This window comes from Leptonotus elevatus, chromosome 1 (assembly GCF_054856555.1).
Source record: "Leptonotus elevatus isolate MCC_2025b chromosome 1, RoL_Lele_1.0, whole genome shotgun sequence".
NCBI lineage: Eukaryota > Metazoa > Chordata > Actinopteri > Syngnathiformes > Syngnathidae > Leptonotus > Leptonotus elevatus.
Window position 1 is genome coordinate 56,125,165 of NC_141239.1, and position 22,500 is coordinate 56,147,664.

The following is a 22,500-nucleotide window of genomic DNA, read 5'->3' on the forward strand; positions in this document are numbered from 1 at the left end:
TGCTGCAACGGCTCATCTTTGAGCCGTGATCTGTATACATCAGGCGCCACGGTTCGGGTTGTCATAGTCGGCGGAACGCAATGCGAAGGCCACCTTCAAAATAAAAGCTTTCCAAATAATACTTTGACATCAATGTAATTGCCTTATTTTTATTTTGAAATTGACCCACGCAGCATGTGGAAGGCATCGTGGCTCAAGGGCGGCTATCTTGACTCATCCTCACTCAAGCAACTTTCAACAGAACGCCACCTCGAAATTGTATTTAATTGCCAATAAGGACGCTAAGAAAGTTAATTAGCCTGTCATTGTATAATACGACACAAGTCTCCGGCGTTAGCAACTAGCCACTAGGGGTGAGTGATATGGCCTAAAAATGATATCACGATATTTCAAAGAAATTTGCGGTGATGATATTTTTGACGATATTGGTAATAATTACTGAACAATAGATTTTTGATTGGTGCTTTGGAATAATATAACTTTTATTGCAGCACAATATTTAAGCCCCTTTTTTTTTTTCCACAATTGAAATGTAAACAAAGTGCAAATATGGCAACGGTAATGGAATGAAATGGAAATAAAAACAGGCCAGGTAGTTTTTACCCTGTGAGGTCTAATTGTAATATAACTGCTTAAAGCACATAAAGCAATTTACTTACACAAACAAAACACAAACCTTCAGAAGTCAGTGGCAAATTGCATGAGTCAAAGTCCATTATTTTCTCCTGTGTGGTTGATCCTCGTGTTGTAGAGGCAAAAAAAAAAAAAGATACAGTAGCAGCCAGCCTGTGGCGTCATGCTCTGTCCATCGCAGGTAAGTGTATTGTTGAAAAATGTTTTCCCCTGCGATTGTTTAGGCAGTGGTTATTTTTGCCGTAAACGGCAACACTCCTGTGAGCGTTATTTTGCCGTGAATGTCTCTGATTGGTCAATAAGAGGAGTGAGAAAATGCCGTGATTGCTAGTAGACATTACTAGCGGGTATGAATAACGCAAATGTGCATGTTTACGCGGTTTCGTCCAGAGCACGTTAGCTTAGCGGCCGACTATGAGGCGAATTACCGGTCACGGTATAATAACCACCGCGGAGTGTTCATCTTGGCCAAACAATACGCGACCGCTTTAGTATTATCCAACCGTCATCTGTTTTTTTTTCTCATTAGGAGTGTCTCTAATCAAGAGTGCTCCAGTAAATGAACTTTTGTTCACGCCAAACAGCACAAGCTGCTTCCATGTCCTCCTCACGTGTCTTTAGCCTGCATATCCTCTTAACTTTAACAGCAACAATTGTCCTGCACAATTTGCAAACTATTGTATTTTTTGCATCATATCCGGTCTCTTGTAACCAAACAGCCTCCACACGACTAATATAGCTCACTCCCACTTTGCCGACAGAGCGAAGCTTATATGTCCAAATAGACACAAAGACGTATAATGTTACGCATTAGGTCATCACGTCAATTTACCGATTTCTAATTTTTTTCGCCCCCCAAAAGTACACCGGTAATATCGTAGAAGGTATGATATGGAACATCCCTACTAGCCACTAACGGGGGCGTAAACATTGACAGTGTTCAGCGAGCCGAACTGCAGCTACATTCAAATACTGTCGGGCATTTAAAACTCCAACAGAAAAAGGCCATCAATAATAATAATAATAATAATAAAGCATTGGATTCCTAAAGCGCCTTTCTATCTATTCAGATACTCAAAGACGCTCCACAGTGGTTGCATTATTCGTACGCTCACACATTCACACTGTGGTGGCGGTAAGCTACTTAAGTAGCCACAGCTGCCCTGGAGTAGGCTGACGGAAGCCTGGCTGCCAGTGTGCGCCTACGGCCCCTACGACCACCACCAAACATTCGCACTTTCCATATACCAGTGTGAGTAGCACTCGAGGCAATGTGTGTGAAGTGCCTTGCCCAAGGACACGACACATGACTTGGGGAGAGCGGGGATCGAACAGCCGACCTTCTATATGCCGCCACAACAATGCATTAACCGTTAATAATTGCAAATATCTAAACAATGTAGGTTTTATAAATAAATATTCCATTACCCTCAGTTTTGCGCAAAAGGCAAGTTGCGCAAAAAACTCAAATATCGCAAAAAGGTTTTTACGCATTCATGAGGTGATTTTTGAGACGCGTCAAAATAGAAGTACAGGTAGTCCTCAACTTACAAACACAATGGGTTCTTAGAGGTGGTTTGTAAGTCAAATTTGTTTGTAAATTGAATCACATAAAATTTTGTTTCAAAATAAAATTTGATCAATTTAAAAAAAAAATATATATATATATTTAAAAACAAAAAAATATATTTTAAACAAATAAAACTATATACCTTATGTATACATTCTATATAGTACATAAATGTAAATAAAAAATACATTTAATTAGTGTTGTTCCGATAAGTTTGTTTGGCCCCCGATACCGAGTTTTGCAGTACCGGCCGATGCCGATACCGTTCCGATACCTGAGTTGTTTTTTTTCAACATGAAAAAGCTGCCCTGCCATTGGTTCAGAGCATTCAAGGGCCAATAGGATATCCTAGCTTGGCATGCAGTGAACACGTCAGACATCAGTGAATGTTGTGCACGAGTAAAACACAACATTCTGCATCCAAAGTCCTATATTGGCGTCGGAAATAATAGTGTCGTCATGTTACTTGTTAGTACTTGCCGATACCACTGTTTTTATGCAGTATCGGAGCCTCTGCCGATATCGGTATCGGAACAACCATACGTTTAATTATATCATCTATCCATTCTTTATCCATTATCTGGTGGAGGAGTTATTGAGTTGACTTCATGTGAGGCTGCTGAAGTGGAAGGCATGGAAACTATGTTTTCCGACTGTCCGTAAAGTTCACGATTGTCATTGGCTTGTATGACGAGACCGCCGAGTCAGCTGAAGCTGAAGAGATATTGTGCGTTTTGCTACTACGCCGATAACGAAGACAACTTAGGGCTGCTTTTCATGAATATCCTCCAGGAGAGCCTCTGAAATGTACTCACAGTGTGGCGCCAATAGTGAGTGCATGAAGAGTGCGTGCTGCGTGGCCAACTGGCCACTGGCCGTGGCTCCAGGCAGGCTGTGTCTTTCATCGACGCACAGGGAGGTAGTTGAAATGTGCAAATGTTGCGGTGCTGCTCGGCGGGGTTGTGGCAGAGAGGGGCACTACAGTACAATACTGTACCATAATGTATGATGTAGCGCACACTTAAATATTATTTTGCACGCAAAATACAGCTTTTATAGACATCAGTCCGCCTTTGTTCGTATCTGCGAATGTTCGTAACTCGGATGTTCGTAACTAGAGGACTACCTGTATTTCGCAAAAGTGTAATGGAAACACTTTTTGCGCATTCCCTGTAGCAGGGATGTGATTTTTCCGCTAATTCGCGGAATTCCGCTTTTTTTTATCTCCAAAAATAAAATGTTACAATTTTTTAAGTGGTAAAATATCCGATTTCGTCTCTCGACAGCATTCCATTTTAGTGTTTCCGTAACTGAAATGAAACGGATCTTGCGATTGGCTGAAGTCTCCGTGTTGACCAATAAACGCGCTTGTTATAAAGGCATAGGCGTATGCCATTGTTTGTTGACCAATAAACGCGCTTGTTATAAAGGCATAGGAGTATGCCATTGTTCATTTCTCAGATGTTTTTGCCGGGTGTTTAAAGAAAGATGTCCGTGATCGAACGCAAAGATGCTCCGCGAGTTAAGGAAATTGACAAGATCGTAAAAAACAAGTTTCGATGGGACTGGTTAGAGAAGGATATATCTACAAATGTTGGAAAGAAGACTGTGACGAATTTGTTCAGTGACTTTATTCGGAAGATCGATCGTGCCGGGAAAGCGCTTTGCATTTGGTGCCATGATACCGTTGACTATGGTGGGAGAGGTTTCAAAGCTCTTGAAAGTCACGCAAAGAGCAAAAAACACGTGAAAGAACTCCAGTCAAGAACAACAAATTATTCCATCGCTGGAAGTTTCGGTGCCCAAACGAAAACTCCAAAACTTTACGGCCTCCATCCCTTATTGACATCACAATCGGAAGCGGTAATAGAGAGACGTGATCCACCCCAACAACCTGTACCAGTTGCTGACAGAGTCGTGAATTTTGAGGTCGGTGGTAAACTTTTCAAATTAATCGAAATCAAATTTTCGAAAATATTATAACGTAATAAAAATGGCCATAAATATTTAACATGGTTAATCATTGACACAAACTCAAATGAATGCTGCATGTTTGCACTTTTCAGGTTTCAATATGTTGACTGTCTTGATGTATGCAGTTACAGAGATGATCTTAGTCAATCATGCATTCGACGAATGCATGATTGTGTTTTTACCAGAGCTTGCTGCATGAGGTATTTTATGTTTTTGTCATGCATTATGTATTAAATTAAGAATGATTGATTAAATGATTTATTGCATGGTAAATATATATGATGATATTCTCAGTGATAGTTTTTAAAAGCAAAGGCAGTCCAATGTTTTTGAATGTGACTGATTTTGAGTTGACTAAAACTGCAATTTTATATGGGATAGTTCAATATACATTGAAAATTTATGCTGTTGTTTTGTCTATTTCTTTGTCATCTGAGTGCATTGAAAGTACTTAAAAACACGGAAAACCCATGAGCTCTGGACCTAGCTGAGTGCCCGCGGCCCCCAGACCCCCGGCTAAATTTTCAGATAATTTCACTTTGGTCAAATCACATCCCTGCTGTAGTCATGTGACCCCGCCCAGCACTGAGGAAAGGAAGTAAGAAGTACGGGGCCACTCGCTTTCGTGTCGGAGCTGCTTCCGGAGGGGATAACAAGTCTTTTTAAGTACAAAGCGATTCAGCTATGGAGCCAATATGCCGCCGTTCAATGCACGTTCCATATCGTTGCATGAGAAATGGCCGTTGCCCCGGGCAACGAGCAAACGAGCGACATACGAGGGTCGGCGGTTGAGGGGTTTTGTATTTAATGTAACCCACACGCGCCAGGTTCCGCCTCGTCATTATCAGAGTCAAAGTCTCGTTGTCGTGCTGTAGTTTAGGAATGATGCCGGCTCGAACAACCAAGCTTTGCACTTGCAGACAAATTTGCTCATGCATCTACAATCCATTCACATACGGTGGCGTACTCGCCCGACGCTGCCTCCCAGTTTGGTGAAAGTGTATTCGGCGTCTCATCCAGCGCACAAACGCTCCTCGGAACTTCAATTTGAACGCTCAGTTTATGCCAATGCCTTCGTTAATCCTCCCGGAATGATGACATGCTCAGAGTTCGTTTTCTTGCTTCCTCACCGATGTGGAATTATCTTGCGCCTCCATGTACAACTGCATAACTGATAGTTTGCAGTTTAAATTGTGCCTCGTAAGTAGGGGTGGGAATCTTTGGACACCTCACAATTCGTTTTTTACAACACACATTTCTTTTCATCTCACTAAGTATTAATCACTTGGTGCAATGGATAAAGAAACTCACGGTTCGGATCAGATCACGGATTTGAATCACAGATTAGATCATTTTTGGGATCAGCAAAGTGCAATGGATAAAAAAAACTCAAGGGTTTTGATTAGATCACAGATTTGAATCACGGATGAGATAATTTTTGGGATCAGCAAAAAAAAAGAAATACAACTTTGTCTTCCTTTCATTTCACAAAACACTTGTTCCCATTAAATAACAAGATTCAACTCAAATTGTCAAATATGTCCATTTAGAATGTACTGTAATGTATTTAGAATAGAACACAAGCAATATTTGACATTTTGAGATTAATGTTTTTATTTATTTAATAGGAAAAAATGTTTTATAAAGAAACTGAGGATGAAAATGATTCTAATTATCTTTTCTTTCTTTTTCTTTTAAGAAAGAAAAATACCTCAAACTGCAATTTAAGGCACATACTGCTTCTACATGGAGAGTGAATGACAAACTAGCCTATGTTCACATCTTTGAAAAATAGGCAAAGAAAGAAAACAAAGCCACAGTTGTCTGACTACCAGTACTTTAAAAGCAGACAGCTGTGCACTCACTGCTAGCAGCTAGCAACTAGCTGCTAACACCGGAGAATCACACATTGACGGTGTAATAAACTAGAGGTTTCTTAGCGCCCTAAATTAGCAATTGATATGATTTCGGGATGGCGATGTGTTGATGCTGGCATGTCATGGCATGAAAAACTACGAAAGGCAAGCCGAAATATGTATAAGACAAGTCAAGCTTGCCGTCAGCCGGTCACACCACCATGCAGGCCATCTTCAAAATAAAAGCGTACTAAGGCTATATTGCATGGCATCAGTGAATTCTTTCTTGAGCTTTATTTTGAAGTTAGCCTTTGTTCAGGCGGAATGTTACTTTATTGAACGTTTGTAGCTTTCTTGACAAGTCACAGTGGAGCACTGTTGCCAAAATGGTGCCATACATGCTACTTACATGATCGAAAAGGTTTTTTCTCTGCCATCATAGTGAATGTGGACTGATTTTGTTGCCGTCACGTGAACATGCTTTTAAATTAGAAGCAGCTTTTTGGATCTCACGGCAAGGTTGGCATCATCCATGTTTGTTTTCATCTGCGTGCGGTGCGTTTCTTTCCCAAAGTATCCCGGAGATGACGGTACAGTGCTTCCGAGTTCCGCAATATTTGGAACCTTCTGTGCACCCTTATTAACATTTTTTTTAAATCGAAATGTGGACGTTTGTGGCTCAATTCAGACTCATCCATGTCTGAATCGCGATGCATCTTAGAATCGGAAATTTCCCCCACCCCTAATCGTAAGCATGTGTCTTCGCTGATGCTATTATCCTTGGCTAAACCGATGTTGTTTTACAAATACCGGCAGTATATTGTTATCCGTTCTTGCTCGGTCTCGGGGCCGGTGCTGTTTTGTCAAGACACCGGAGTACGAGTCGTCTCCGCATATCGCGCCCACTGCTCGATGCCAAAAAGGTGGGGTCCAAACCGGGTAGACGAATTGAACTGCCGGAGACAGGTCGTCACATTGCAGTCTTGTGTTTTATTTTATCTCTTTTTATTCACTTTCTTGTTTAATCTCCACATTCGAGTACATACAGTATCAACTCTATCTCTTCCGCTTTTACTCCCTGCTTGCATGGCCGCACGTCATACACAGCCATTCACAGTGGCTCGAGGAAGCAGCCAACCAGGAGCGTTAAGCCCGCCCACCAGTCAGAAACGCGCGGCACAGCAACATTTGCCCCGGTGTTTGACTGGAAGGATAACGTCTCCGGGACTCGGTGCACAGAGAAGGCTCACTTTTTTTTTTGCTGGCTCGAACAAGGAGTGGCGAGTCAGATTTAGGAGCAGGGCAGTGCCGCTGCTGAATGGATATAACGGAAACGCTGGGCCTGATTTGACTGATCATGATGCGAGACAGGCTGTTAAGGTTTGGCTTTACCAAGGGGAAGAGGGTTTGGAGGCCTCGCAGTAAGAGCTGGCCCGTCTGCATTGAACAAACTAATGTTCTCAAAAGCAAAGCCTTTCCCCCCCTATTTCTTATAAAGTAATATAAAATAATTGACCTGTTTTATTGCAGACAAATCTTGTTACAGTATAATATTTTGCAGCTATATGTTAAGTCGCTGTCAATCTTTACGTCATCTGAAACTACGCTATGCAAATTGAGACATATACATCAGTAAATACGATCATGCTGTATCTCCTAAATTGGTGTAGAGCCTTGCGCCGATCTGATCGGCTTGATCGTGTTCGGCTGATAATTGGCATTTTATGCATGATCGCCGGTGATCGCCTGTAATGTCATAATTTGCCCGATCTATCAATGACGTCATAGATCCGCGAAATAGGAAGTTACAGCAAAAGCAACCTCGTTAACGCCGAAGTTATTCTGTGCTAGTGTATATGGGCGCCCAAAAGCTCATCTAGTTTTAGCGTCCTTGCGTCCGAGAGCGGTTGCGGAAAGGCTTTGCGCTGAGAGGCGGAAGTTCCGCCTTCACGCACTCGACCATCCAATCACAAAGTAATAGCCTTGTGTAAAGTGTATTGTAAAACCATTTTATTTACGTCAAATAAAAAAACTACAGTATGTGTCTTATTTATTTAAATTTAACATCTCTTTAATATTTCCATAGGTAACGTTAACTTCCGGCCACGCACATTCATTCCAATCACAGATGCAATTAGCAGATTGGTGTGTTGTTACAACCAACAAAGAAACACACATGCACAAAACTTTTGCGAGGATACCAGATGAACCACCATCATATCGAATATTGAATTGAGCTATTATCTCGACGCGATTACTGAGTAATTAGAGAACTCAACAGGAAGTCAGACTAAGATTTGAAATTGGCACTCAAAGGGGACTGGAGGACCGTTGAGTTGCGAAAGGGGAGAGTTGGGCGTGGTTTGGCTGTGATTGAGAGCAGCAACTCGCTAAGAAACCGTTTAAGGAGGCGTGTACAAGAATGAGCCGGTAGGTGGCGGGGGCGACTACGTCATGCAGAACAAGTGATGTAGTATGTATTGTCTCGTGTAATGAGAGGACAAACTCTGACCCAAAAAATCCTCAACGCATAAAGCCTTTTTTTAATTATATATTTTTCCATCATCCATTTTCTTAACCGCTTAGTCCTCACAAGGGTCGCGGGGGGCACTGGAGCCTATCCCAGCTTGCTTCGGGCAGTATAGGCGGGGTACCCCCTGAACTGGTTGCCAGCCAATCGCAGGGCACACAGAGACGAACAACCATCCACACTCACAATCACACCTATGGACAATTTGGTGTGCTCAAATAACCTGCCATGCATGTCTTTGGAATGTGGGAGGAAATCGGAGTCCCCGGAGAAAACCCACGCAAGCACGGGGAGAACATGCAAACTCCACCCAGGAAGGCCGAAGCCCGGACTCACGTCCTCTATACTGGGAGGCTAACCAGTCAGCCACCGTGCCGCCATTATATATTTTTAAAAACAGTAAATAGACAAGTGATTCAAATAGGCATATTGTGCCATCTTATGATCGGAACGGTGATCGGAAATCGTTTTTTTTTTTTAAACATGCTGATCAGCGATTGTGATCGGCTCAAAAAATCCTAATCGTGTAAAGCCTAGTCATAATTCATGTAACTTTATTATTATTATTATTTAATGTAAGTGTAAAATGTAGCAAATGTTTAGAGGGGAGGGAACCATGCGGGGTGGTTCATAATTGCTTAATAGAGGCATACATCCTATTAAAAACGAAACAAAAAAAAAAAAACATAACAAAGAAAGTAAAATTCTCATGGATTTCACCTTTTGTGGGTAGTTTCTGGAACCGAACCCCCACGATAAATGAGGGAGCACGTATTTGTATATTTTCACATTAAAGAACAACTGTATGTAACAGTAAACAATTTTGCCCAAGGCTTACATATTTGTTTAAAAAAATATCAGCTGTTCTACATATTGTCTGGCCGCAAGACACTTCTCTGCATGCTCAATGGGCATTGTTCACCAACCGTGCGCGTCCACCAATTTGTGCCCAAAAATGTGCATACACAATAATAATTTCTTTGAGCACGAGATTGAGTTTTTGAGTAAATACAGTGTTTTCCCCAGTGTTTTATTAGGCCTGCTTAGATTTGGCTAATGGATTCTAAACACTATTGCTACCTCTAGTCTGTACAGTTCAACAGCAAGTAGTGAAGGTCAAATGAAACCAATACCTCAAAGCTCGTTTCCGACTTCCTAAATCACACTCCTTCGAAATGGTGCTCCGGAGCTTGTAATGTTCTGCAAATGTCACATGACCGATGACTGTTGAAGCTTCATACATCACAATGCGTATTGATGGCTCGAAAGACGACTGACATTAATTTGATAGGTTGTTAAGGACATCATCTGAGATTTGAAACATTGAAAAGTTTAGGAATTTTGACACCTCAACAGATTAAATCAACCTCAACTTTGATGATCACATTGAGCTTGCAATTCATCTTTAGAGACATCATTAGCCAAAGTTTGGTTATTTTATTGTTGCTCCTTGTTATATTTTCTTGTTTAAATGATGTCATTACCACAGTGGGATACTTAAGGCAGAGAATAATGTAGTTATGTCTGTTGTAATAGCATTTTGTACATAGGTGGCATTTGGTGATTTCCTATTGAAACTGAACCCGGGTTCAGGGGCTGAAAAACACCCACAAAGTAATAGGTTCCCAGTTCCCACCACCATGTTTGACATGTTCTTCGGCTTGAAGGCTTCCCCCTTTTCATCGCCAAATAAAGGATGCATCATTGTGGCCCAAAAATATAATTTGTTTCATCTGACCATAAAATATAAGACCAGAAATATTCAACTTTGTCCATTTACAAAGACCAAGCGTCCTTTTGAGTGCTTTCTCTGAAGAAGTTGCGTCTTCCCTGGTCCATGACCGTGGAGCCCAGTAATGTGCAGTGTGTGTTGGATGGTCTGCCTTGACACATTGCCATCAGCAGAGGCCACATTCACCAATATGGCCTTGGTGGTGATGATCCTTGAATTCTTTGTCACTTCTCTCACTATGCTTCGGGCCAGCACAGGTGTCACTTTTGTCTTACGGGCATGTCCTTTGAAAATTTTCACAGTGCAGAATGTCTTGCAGTTTTTTTTTTTTTTTTTTAAATGATACTTTGCACAATAGCCACTGGAAGTCCTGGAACTTGATTTTTTTTTTTACATGGCCTTATTGCTCTTTCCACACTCGTGAGCAGCCACAGTGCGCAAATGCAGACCCTCACTGTGCTCCTGTGGCCTGGACCATGACTGTCCACAGTCAAGCTGCAGAGAGCTGCTGTTTTTCACCTGTTGTGTTTGAATTGACGTAAACAGCTATTCTCAATCAATCAGGATAAATATGATGTTTTAGAACAGTTTGGACTATTTGAAATAGTTAAAAACTTTGGATTTTCCCATAGACTTCGATAGCTTGCAAAGGGTATGATTAATTTTGGACATCCCACTTTTTGTTCAAATGCAAATAAGAGCTGAGAAATATTTTTTTTACACAGTGATGCCTCTTGTACAACATCCTATTATCTTCTGGGAGACATCTGTGTCATTTCCAATCCAGGAAAAAAAATGGTGGTTGAATACAAGTAACTAAATAAAAATTTGCCAGGGGTATGAATAATTTCGGGCTTGACTGCATGTCTATGCATTCACCTACAGCCCGGATGGTGACCTGGAAATTATCGTGAATGGAAGAGATTCCATACACTTGCACACCTGATTCGTGACAAACACTATAAAAACACGCTCATTTGGTGACTGAATCGAAATCAGACGGCACCAACGCCATATTTGTTATTACTGCTCAAACACCATAATTTTGCCATGAGTCTTGCGAGACCCCTTCCGTACTTCAACTTTTCCCATTCCAAGTTAGTTTTCGTTTGATGTGTTCGATCATTTGGTGATTTCTGACCGGAGTTTCTGAGCCTCCACAAAAGAAACCAGTCAACGGAAGAAAAAAAGAAACAGAACAAGTAAGATGAGGAGGAAAAGAGCAAGTGGGTGCCAAGTTGGAAGAGATTGCCAACAGAGGAGGAAAGGCCTGGTATATATATTTGGTTAATAGTGGAAGTTTCAAAATGATTTCTCTCGAGGTCATGATTTTAAATGGTAAAAAGCCTGACACTTGAACAGGGGTGTGTAGACTTTTTATATCCATTGTATGCAGTTTTAAAATCAGACGGCTATTCTATGTTGATGGCTTGCATTATTTCTCCAGATTGTGCTAGATGTTGGATGTGGCTCTGGGATCCTGTCTTTCTTTGCGGCCCAGGCAGGAGCAAAGAAGGTGTATGCTGTGGAAGCGAGCACAATGGCTCAGCATGCTGAGGTACATATTTAATAATATAAACATGACTTAAAGTAGCAGTAAATAACGACCTGAAAAATTTGGTTGAAACATCAATCTTACCAATCAGTCATGCTTCATCAAAAGTGTATGCTACCCTGCAGGTGCTGGTGAACAGTAACCGTCTTGGTGAGCATGTGATTGTTGTACCTGGAAAGGTGGAGGAGGTAACACTCCCTGAACAAGTGGACATCATCATATCAGAGCCCATGGGCTATATGCTTTTCAATGAGCGGATGCTGGAAAGCTACTTACATGCCAAGAAGTTCCTTAAACCCAACGGTAAATTAGATTTTAATGGTAAAACACTTAAGATTTGATCAGCTGATGTTTTATTTTACATGATCAGTTTGGGAAATTGTTGTGAACTATACATGTTTGTGTATTTCTTCTTTGTTGCTTTTGTTTTTAGGTAAAATGTTCCCTACCATTGGGGATGTTCACCTAGCTCCTTTCACAGATGAGCAGCTGTACATGGAGCAGTTCACAAAAGCCAATTTCTGGTGAGGATTAAATAGAGGCAAAAAATTATGTAAAAAACTCAGTGATATGCACTGTTTTTACACAAGAACCACATTAACAGAGCAAAGTCGGGGGGGGGGGGGTGTTTCACTATAGCGGCAATAAATCAAATCAACGGACCCCACCAATCAGCTGGAACACCTGTTTGACAGTTTCCTCCTTTTTTAAAACCGCATTAATGGAGATGAAAGGAGACTTTTAAAGTGGGTCTTCGTTGCATAATTTTTGTTACATATTTATGTTGCAGAATATATAAAAACATTTATTGACTGTGTTTTTATATGTTTCTAAGTTGCCACCAGGCATGTGCCGATATTACATTCTGAAGGTATAAGTTGGCAAACTTTAAAAAATTACAGATATCAAATGTCCTTTTTTAAAATATTTGGTTAAATAAAAACATGATTCCCCCCCCTCCCCATTGAACACAATCAATTTGATTGAAAAAAAGAAAATAATATTTGGTACATTAACAAACGTACCATGTTAAGTTTCAATCAATCAATAAGTAAATGTTTACAATCTTCTTATGTTAAATTTTTAGCAAGTCACAGTGTCCCATCAATGGTAAACTATTTTTAAAACAGTCCCCAACTACTCGTGTTGTTAGTGTCACGCTGGCACCTGCACATGTGCACTGTAAAAAAATAAATAATTTATGGACAATGCAAACTGCAAATGCCTACCATCTGTATCTTTACTTCACCACTGTGGCTGCACAGGAGATCTTGTGAGACTCCGTACGCAGGTCTCGCTCTAAACGGGTATCTCACGCCGGTCGCCAGGCTCTTTAAGCTTCTGGCGATACCGATAGCACAAACACATCAATCCATCCATTCCTCCAAAAGAAATGGAATAATACAAAAAGCGCGCCGTAGAGACAGCTGTTAGCTCACTAGATCCACTGAGTTTTCTCCTAGTCTGTGTGTGTGCGCTTCTCGTCCTTCTTGTTGTCATTGAAGGCTATGACGGAAAAGTTTTATTTGTCGTCTGTTTTACTTGCGAATGCATGCACACAGTTACTCAGTCAGTTTCCTTGTTAAATGAAGAACAGCGAGAGGTGCTTCATGCATTTTTAGCTGGTAAAGATGTTCATGCTTTTTTTTCTTTCTTTTTTTTTTTTACCTACGATGACATTTTCATCCGTGTCTGTGATTGTTCAAAACAAAAGTTTGGTAGGCACAAGACACAAGTTGCTGAATGTAATGTAATGAATGAATGTAAATGGTAAATGGTACTTAATTTATATTGCGCTATTCCACTTTACAAGGCCCTCAAAGCGCTTTATATTCGACTACTCATTCACCCACTGATGACAGGATCAGGAGGAACTGGGGGTTCAGTATCTTGCCCAAGGATACTTTCACATTTTCACAATGACATAGGATCGAACCCACAATTTCTGGGTTGCACGATGACTTCTCTACCACTGAGCCACGCTACCCCCAATGTCCCGCCTTTCCCGAGCAAATCACAGTGGAGCGGTCCCAGATTTATATTGTGGTATTGAGTATTAAAAGAGCTCCCTTGAGTGAATCACAATTATCAATCTGGCTATTGCCAGATTTGGCCACCACCGCTGTGAGAGACAACTTAAAAGCCTACCAAGGCTTTTGACGCATTGACGTCCGTGTATCATTTGGTAGGCTTTTATTTTTAAGTTGGCCTTCGCAGCGCATGATGACCTGGTGACATGCTAGACTCGTTCTCACGCTTGATTTGAATGTATCACAGCTCTATCCATTGAACCACTAATTCAAACATGCACTCGCGCCGTGCCAGGATGATTTATTTACTTATTTTTAACCAGCAACACTTTAAAGTTGGCCGTATTGGTCGCAGTGTCGAACCATGGATATTTGAATGACATGTCAAGTGCATGTCTACTTTCAGCGATTACTTTTCTTGTTCGATAATGTGTGAACTGTGCACGGCGGGTGCGACATGTCGATTAATATTTTGGGGGTGGGGGTAGAGGTTGGCTGACGAAAACAGAACGGTCATTCATAAAGTTCCCAATGATGTCTGGTCGCCTTTTTCACTCTCCATGCGGTCTAAAGCTGCGTGCTGCACTCCCCTCCCCGCCAGCCTCCAATAATTAGAAATTCAAATTATACTCAAGTAGCAGTTAAAATAAGCGTAGTACTTGTAAGAGTACCTGCTTCCGGTAAATTTAGCTTCAGAACAAGCGGTGCATGATCTGTTATAACTATAGTTTGGTATATGTATGATCTACATGTGAGAAAAAAAAGAATATTCCCTATCCAGATATGTTGCTTTTACTCTGAACAAAGCCTGCCAATAAAACATTTAAATGCAATGAAAACTATTTTGGTGGGTTGGCACAGATGTAAAACTGGTGTGAATGTAATAATAATAATAAAACGGCATGTATCCAATTGTCTTCAAACTTATGGGTATTACATCTAAAGATGTTTAAAATAAAAAAGTTATAGAAAGTTTTTTTTTCTTTCCATCACACAGTCGCTGCATTTACAAAGCGAAATGATGAATTTTTGTGGGTCTAAACTGAGGCAAAAACTCATGAAACTATACACACATCAGGCCTGGCAAAAAAACATCTATATTTTGTAAGGTTATTGTCCTATGTAACAGTACCCCACCATGGTAATACCCCAATGTGGCCAGAGTTGGGTTATAAAGGACCCTTTATAGCTGCTCGTAGCTGTAGTTGATATTTGATCTTATTTGTAACATTTTGGATCTTACTTGTAATATTTTTGTAACTGAAAACTATCAGAGATGGCTTAATATCTATTTTTTTGGTTCCTCAGGTACCAGCCTTCCTTTCATGGTGTAGATCTCTCTGCGCTTCGGAGTGCAGCAGTGGATGAGTATTTCCGCCAGCCAATTGTGGTATGTATACCAAGAATCCTCAATAGGCGGACTCTGGTCTTGTAGCTTTTCTGGTCATTGTGGTAGTAAATGTATGCACACAGAAAATGTACAAACAAATATTTGCATTGTTACACTACCCATGTGATATGATTGAGACGATCAAGTTGTTGAGAAGCAGCTTTTTGGGGATAGTGGGTGAATGGAGAGCAGAGAAGTGGTGGTTTACAGGAAGTAAGATCTTGAATTTACTTCCTAAAATATGACAGCAGCAAAAAAAAAGAAGGAAAAAAAAGTATTTAAGTTTTTCATGCATTTTATGGGGTTAGGCTTTGGGGGTAGCATCCTACGCGGAGGATCCCAGACCACCCACTTCCAGCCACATTTTCCAGCTCTTATGGGGAACCCGCCAGCCAGGAGACTAACTCTCAAGTGTCTACTGGGTCTTTCTCATGATGTGCACGAAATTTGTCATAAATGATGACAAGAAAATGGGTCTGTAGCAATCCCCCCAGTGGAAAAACAAATCCCAATCCCAAAATGCTTGACCTTGGGCTATGAAAATTGGCAGGCACGCGTAAAAACCCCCAGATGTACAAAAAAGTTCATTATATACATATCCTAAAATGTATAGGAAGTGGAATTTTTTTTATGTCTTATTTTGGCCCATATTTGCACATTCACAGAGGTCACTTTTTTCCCCCCTTTTACTAGGCGATTCATCCGATTGACTTCAAACTTTCCCTGTATCATTTTTAGACATGGGACAGCAACTGGGGAAAAATCTTGCGTTTTCGAAGTACCATATGACAAGGGCGGATCATCAAGTTTCTAATTTGCTTCGCCACAGGGGAGGAAATGCTTAATAACTTGTGTACATGCTCCAAAAAAATACCAAACTTTACATGTGTGGTAATCGCCACGACCTGAAGGAATCTTTTGACCATTTACACCTACGTCACGTGGGCTGGGTATTGCCAACAACCTCACGATACGATACGTATCACGATACATATGTATCCCATTACATGATCTTTAAGGCGATACATATCCCAACATTTTACATTAATTTACAGTACTTGCATTTTTATTTTAACAGTCATATGTATACCTAAATGATGTTTATTATGCTGGATGGCAAAACAAATGATTTGTTAGCAGCTCTTCTGGTTTAACACCAAGCGGCATGCCTGGTCTAAATGTGCACGCACTGCAGAGCAAGGAGCATCTTTTACAGACACATTGGAAAACTTTATAAATAGGCATGGGCTGATATGAGTAAAAATATCAAAGTATTAAAATTACAACTCTAAAATATGCTTATTTGAAATATTTGGGGAAATGCCAGCATTTTTTCATGTAACACATTCTATTTTGTTTTTAAACAAAATATAGAAAAATTGGTACATTTAAAAACATGTACCATGTTAAGTTTATAAGTAAATAAATGTTTATATTTTTCCTCTGTTTTAATTTTTATTATCAAGACACAGTATCCAATCACTGGTGAGCTATTTTTAAAACTGAGCTCACACTTGCGCTTAAAATAAATAAATAAATAAATAATAATAATAATAAAAAAAAGTAGGCTACAAAGCAAACTAAACACCCAAGGCACTCATGTCCCCTTTCGTCTGCTCCCCCACTCCGCTCCTCCGCTGTACTCATGAGACACGTGGACTAATTGAAGGCAATTGACTTCAAAGACGCTGCTTGTTAAGTACAATGTCCATGTCTCTTCAGCTCCCCCTGCACCTGCTGTTATTGCTTGAGCGAAACCTCAGAGGCTGCTGTTCAGCAAGCAACCTTGCTTTAAAATTAATGAGCAATATTGATTATGACGCCTGTTTATCGATACATGTATTGTAATGAGGCCCACAACAATGTATTGCTGTATAGATTTTTTGAGCACAACCCTACTAAGTCACGTGATCACATGACTTCACCAGTGTGGATGGTGGAAGTGAATGAATGTTGAATTGAAGTGGATGGAACATGGAGCGACTTAGGGACTGTTTTTATACTAATTATACGTTATTATTGCCCATCTATGACCATCCATCCATGACATCTACTAGTTCGACTGAAGTTTGCCTGTTGGTAAAAGTGGTACATTTAGTCCGCTCATTGGGCGTGAATATTCAGGACAGTCTTACGCTTGATGTGCGTGTAAAAAAGCTTAACACTGCTTAATGTTAGAAAACTGAGCAATTGCTAACAAAATTCACATGCACATCTCCACTTATGTCCACTTCAACCTCTGAAAATATTAAAACAATCACCTCAGTGTTTTGGATTTTATGGGCATTAAGCTTTTTTCTCCCATAGAGGTTCAATATGGAGAAAAAGCTTAACGTGGCTTAATGTTAAAAAACTACAGCCAATCGCCACCAAAATTCACTTGCACGACTCTACTTATGCCCAAGTGGAAAAAAAGCAGTTCTAGTAATATTTTGAATGTGCATTTGGAAAGAGAGTTGCGTCAAATATAACACCAAGATTTTTTTGCAGAGTCACATTGGGTAATAGTACATTTATCAAGACTTGTGTGGTGGTTGAGTGGTGGTGGCCCTTAAACACGTGTCGATAACAGGCGAGGCCAACAATCAAAAGGCATCAGCCACAATGTGCTTCCTTTTTAGATGGTTGAGCATTCCTGTCTCAATTCATTTCCTATGCAGGGTTTGTCCTGGCTCAAATTGAGGCAGAGGTGGTATCACGCCGACTACGATGGGTGACTACCGATACCAGATATCTATATCGGTGCCAATATCAGTCTCATTCTAAGGTATCGGTACTTGTGGCGGTGACCGATACCATTATGGGCCGCCCTCCTGCAGACTTTTTATGATCAGGGACTAGAAATTAGAAATTATATGAATACAAAGTTGCCATTAACCTACAGTCAGTAAAAATTAATGTACTAGTACGTATTAAATTGTAAATATAGTTCAGCGTTGTTGTACACTATTATGTTTATTGTATATTGTTGGAAATCATTTTTATGATTTCTGCGTGTTCAAATAAAATTCAAAGTTGAAGTCTCGTGGAGAAGTTTGCCAGCTTTATTTCAGAGTCTGAAAGACATCTTTAGAACCTGGCTCAAACAGCTCTGGTCCAAAAGTGTAACATTCTCAAAATACACTCACTCATTTAAACAAAAAACGTTCCCTCCCCCTTTATCGACAAAGAAGTACCTTTTGCCCCTACAGACATCGAGCAACCCATGTGGCATTTCAATCAAAGACAAGAGTCTTCGAGTCTAGACACCCCTCTGTCAATTGTTCTGTCAGCAGAGTGAAATACACTACTTGATAATCTTACTTCAGTTCCTATCTTAATCCACTCAAGATGTGGGTAAACAATTGGCCCCCCGGCGCCTTCTCGCACAAGGGATTTTTATGGACCGACCTCTGATTGCATTTACAGACATCCCCTCATTTAGATTGAATCAGAAACCTTACTTCAATTGAGGGAAAAGAACAAAGACTATAGATTAACTCCCATGTGAATGAACTGTTGGTCTCCTCAATACTCATCTTTAACTAATATCAAAAACAATTAAAAAAATATAAATTGAAACAGAAAAACAATGTTAATAATCTAACAATATACTGTGTTTTTACGACCTTGGCGATGGCTGGAGCGCGCCACCTCTTCCTCGTAACCAGGAAATGGGTGTGCGCAATGGTTGCAATGATCTGTTTCTTCTTCGGTACATTAAAGTTTAAAAATAAATAAATGGCTATTTGTTTTTTGGTTGTTGCTTCAGGTCTTTCCGGTGCACTGCTGTTGGTATAGTGCCCCCATAATGCCGCAACACTGCAACTGCAGTTAAAATGCGTTCCTGCCGAGCTCAATCAACACAGCTGGAGCGCTGTGTTGAGCGATATCAGTGGCTCAGGCTGGAGGTGGAGAGCAAATTAGGTGGAGGTGGCTGCCTCTGAATTTTGTACACAGGAGAAACCCTTCTATGGGAGCAGGGCGACAAGGCAAAAATTGCCTTTCTGCCCTGCCTCACCCTCTGTGACACACAACATTCGTGCATGTGACTTTCAGGCTCGTACACATAGACGTGCACGCGGAGGCCTGCGACGCGATACTAGAAAGTTGAAAAATGTTCAACTAATTGTTCCTTATCTTCTGCACACCTATGCACATATTACACAAACACCAACAAAATTTGCCTATGCTAAACGATTAACAATCGCCATTAGCATTTGTCCTGAATAAACTTGATTCACTTAGTTGTGCTTTTCCTGAAAATCACTTCATAGTCCAACATATAAAAAATCTAATTTGATCAAAATATTAAATGGTAAATGGAATTGACTTAAATAGCGCTTTATCTTTATCATATGTTTACTAAGCCTGACGTATTTGCTTGTCTCGAAGCATACAATGGCCATTGATGCAGCATATTAACCGCACAAAGGTTTTTTAAACAACTTGCTTTATGTGCTCCAGGATCCCGCGCCATCACCCTGGTGTTTTTCTTTGGTTCCTTCGAGGGTTAGCTGGTATTAAAATGTTGACATCATTTTACCGTCTCTACAGTTCACCGGGGTATACGGTAATACCGTTGCTAATTTTTGACTTTTTAAAAAAGATTTATCGTGCGCTGACAACAGCTAATCTGTCGAAGGACTCGACACCCCGTCCACCTTGACTCTCAGCACCAGAACACCACAGGGATGTGTTCTTAGCCCTTTCCTCTATTCCCTCTTCACCTATGACTGCTCACCCATCCACCACATGAACACCATCATTAAAATTGCTGATGACACAACTGTGGTAGGACTGATCCACAAAAACGAGACAGCCTACAGAGAAGAGATCCAGCTTTTGACACAATGGTGTTACAACAATAATTTGGACTTTCGGAAATCAAAACTGCTAAGCACTCTGATCTTGACATCAATGGAGAGAAGGTGGAAAGGGCGGTCTGTTTCAGATACCTAAGAGTACACATAACAGCTGATCTCATCTGGTCAGTGCATATCAGCCATCAGGTGGGAAAATCAGAGGCTCTACTTCCTCAGGAAACTGAGGCAGTCCTTGAAAACCTGCTGGTCAGGTTCGATAAGGGCCACTGTGGGGAGTATCCTGTCTTATTGCTGCACAGTGTGGTATGCAAGCTGCACAGCAGCGGACAGGGAGACTCTCCACAGGGTGGTGAGAACGGCGGAGAAGGTGATAAGGATTACATTGCCCTCGCTGGCTCAAATCTATGCTGGCAGGCTACACAGTAAAGCCAGCTCCATCTTCAAAGACCCCATACACCCTGGCCACAAACTGTTTACCTCCCTCCTTTCTGGAAGAAAATACAGGACACTGGGCGGGCGTACAAATAGACTACTGCATAGTTTCTATCCACAAGCAGTTAAATGCATAAAAGCGCCTTAATAAATACACTTACGTATGACCACTTTTATATGGACTTCATATTGGCATTAGGGCTTATTTTATTATTTGTTGTGTATAAGTATGTCATTGTTGATCATTTATGTTTTTATGTAGTGCCGAAGGCAAGGATGCTGCTGAAATAAGTTTCATTGTGTACACAATGACAATTAAAGTTCTATTGTATTCTATATCTGTTCACTGTGCTCCGGTTGTATTTGTAATAATCTTTTGTGTGACGGAGCGCATTTGAATGTCTGTCACTCCATGACAGCACGTTTTTGCCGTGTGCAGCTGATGTGCATGTGCTCCTTTTACGCCGCGGAGCCAAGCTCAGCATTACCGTAGCATTAACTGTTCACTGCGGACCAGCACAAACTTCTAGCGGTCCTACACACTTACAAATTGTTTCTTGGTTTACTGGACCGGGGGACACCGCTGTGGGCGCACACTCGACATCTACGCGCCACACAAACATATGCACGCACCCCCCACCCCAGAGCACACACAGATAGCCAATACTTGGATTGATGTGTGTCCATGGAGGAAACACAAAATCACTGTTTTTTTTTTGTATAAATAAAAGCGCTTTGTGGCGCGCTTCTGGAGGTCATATGGACTTAATAGTACCAGTAGTTGGTAAACAAACTCATGTCTTGGCAGCAGTGAGCGGGGGATATCGTTTCTCAGATAAGTCCGGAGTTACGAAATATATTCCATCTCACACCGTTACAGTCCTCATGCAGATTTTGCATACAGGCCTCATCGACATTTGCTGCCAAATCGTAGCAGTTGCATTTTTATCTTTTCTTTTTAGGGGACCGCTTAACCGAGTTGTGCGACTGGTCATTTTGTCTTGCTCCGTCTGAGCGGTCATGCGACTGTCACATTACTAAGCTTACTATTAATTTTAAACTGTTATAGTAATATTAATTGTTAGAGTATTACTAATTCGAAAACACAACTACAAATGTTGTGTTATAAAAAATAAATGTTTAATATCATAATAGGTCATTATACGCTGCAGTTTAAAAAAATAATTATGACGGTATTGAAAGTTACACCGTTGCCATTTTTGGACCCCCCGTTTTACCACCCAACCCTAGTTCCATCCCATTTTAAATCCCTAAACGTCATGAGTACTCGCTATTGTAGCTTTTGTACATGATAATGCTAACCTAGCCAATGGTATTGCGAAGTGAGTTCGTTTTGAAGGTCCGCCAGTGTCCGCGTTTGCAAACGCGTGCATTGTGGCCAACTGGGTCAATCTGGCTTGGTTATTGCACATTTGGTGGCGTAAAAAGGTACTGCCATAGATATCTATTCTATGGTGCCACCGCCTCAAACCCGCAAATTTGATCTTACAGTATCCAAACTGACCCGGAAGTACATAACCGCGTAAAAATAAATAAAAATGCATCCACTCCACAAAACCACTGCGTTATCTCACATTTATTGCGAGGGAGCGCAAATGCTTTTGTTGAGGGATTGCGGTCTTTGCAAGAGAATGCAATCTTTGCAAAATAACATTTTTTTTGCGAGGGGACGCGAATGTTGCGAGGGAACGCAATCTTTGCAAAGCAATGCAATTTTTTGTGAGAGAACGCAAAGTTATTTGCGAGGGAACGCAAATAATTTTTTCCCCCCTACAATGTCACCTTAGCGGCGCCGTACTATTGCACATGTTTGTGCAGTGATTTGTTTTTGTCCCCATCTTCTCTCAGCTTCCCACTTCCTTGTTTTGCACCCATATAGGGCTCTCTGGTTTTCATGTTGATCACATGTCTAACAAGAAGAGATCACAGACAGAATCCAAATTTGAATTTGAACGCATCTGTCTGTCATACA

General features: G+C 40.8%; 1 protein-coding gene across 4 annotated transcripts in view; it reads left to right on the forward strand.

Moving 5' to 3' along the window:
- carm1 (coactivator-associated arginine methyltransferase 1) overlaps window positions 1-22,500 on the forward strand; it is a 74,578-nt gene that overhangs the window by 378 nt on the left and 51,700 nt on the right. For all 4 annotated transcript variants that reach the window (XM_086070975.1, XM_086070985.1, XM_086070994.1 and 1 more), the window contains exons 2-5: window positions 11,743-11,853; window positions 11,976-12,153; window positions 12,284-12,374; window positions 15,189-15,270. In XM_086070975.1, coding sequence (XP_085927101.1) covers window positions 11,743-11,853; window positions 11,976-12,153; window positions 12,284-12,374; window positions 15,189-15,270 — 462 coding nt within the window. The remainder of the gene's footprint in view (window positions 1-11,742; window positions 11,854-11,975; window positions 12,154-12,283; window positions 12,375-15,188; window positions 15,271-22,500) is intronic.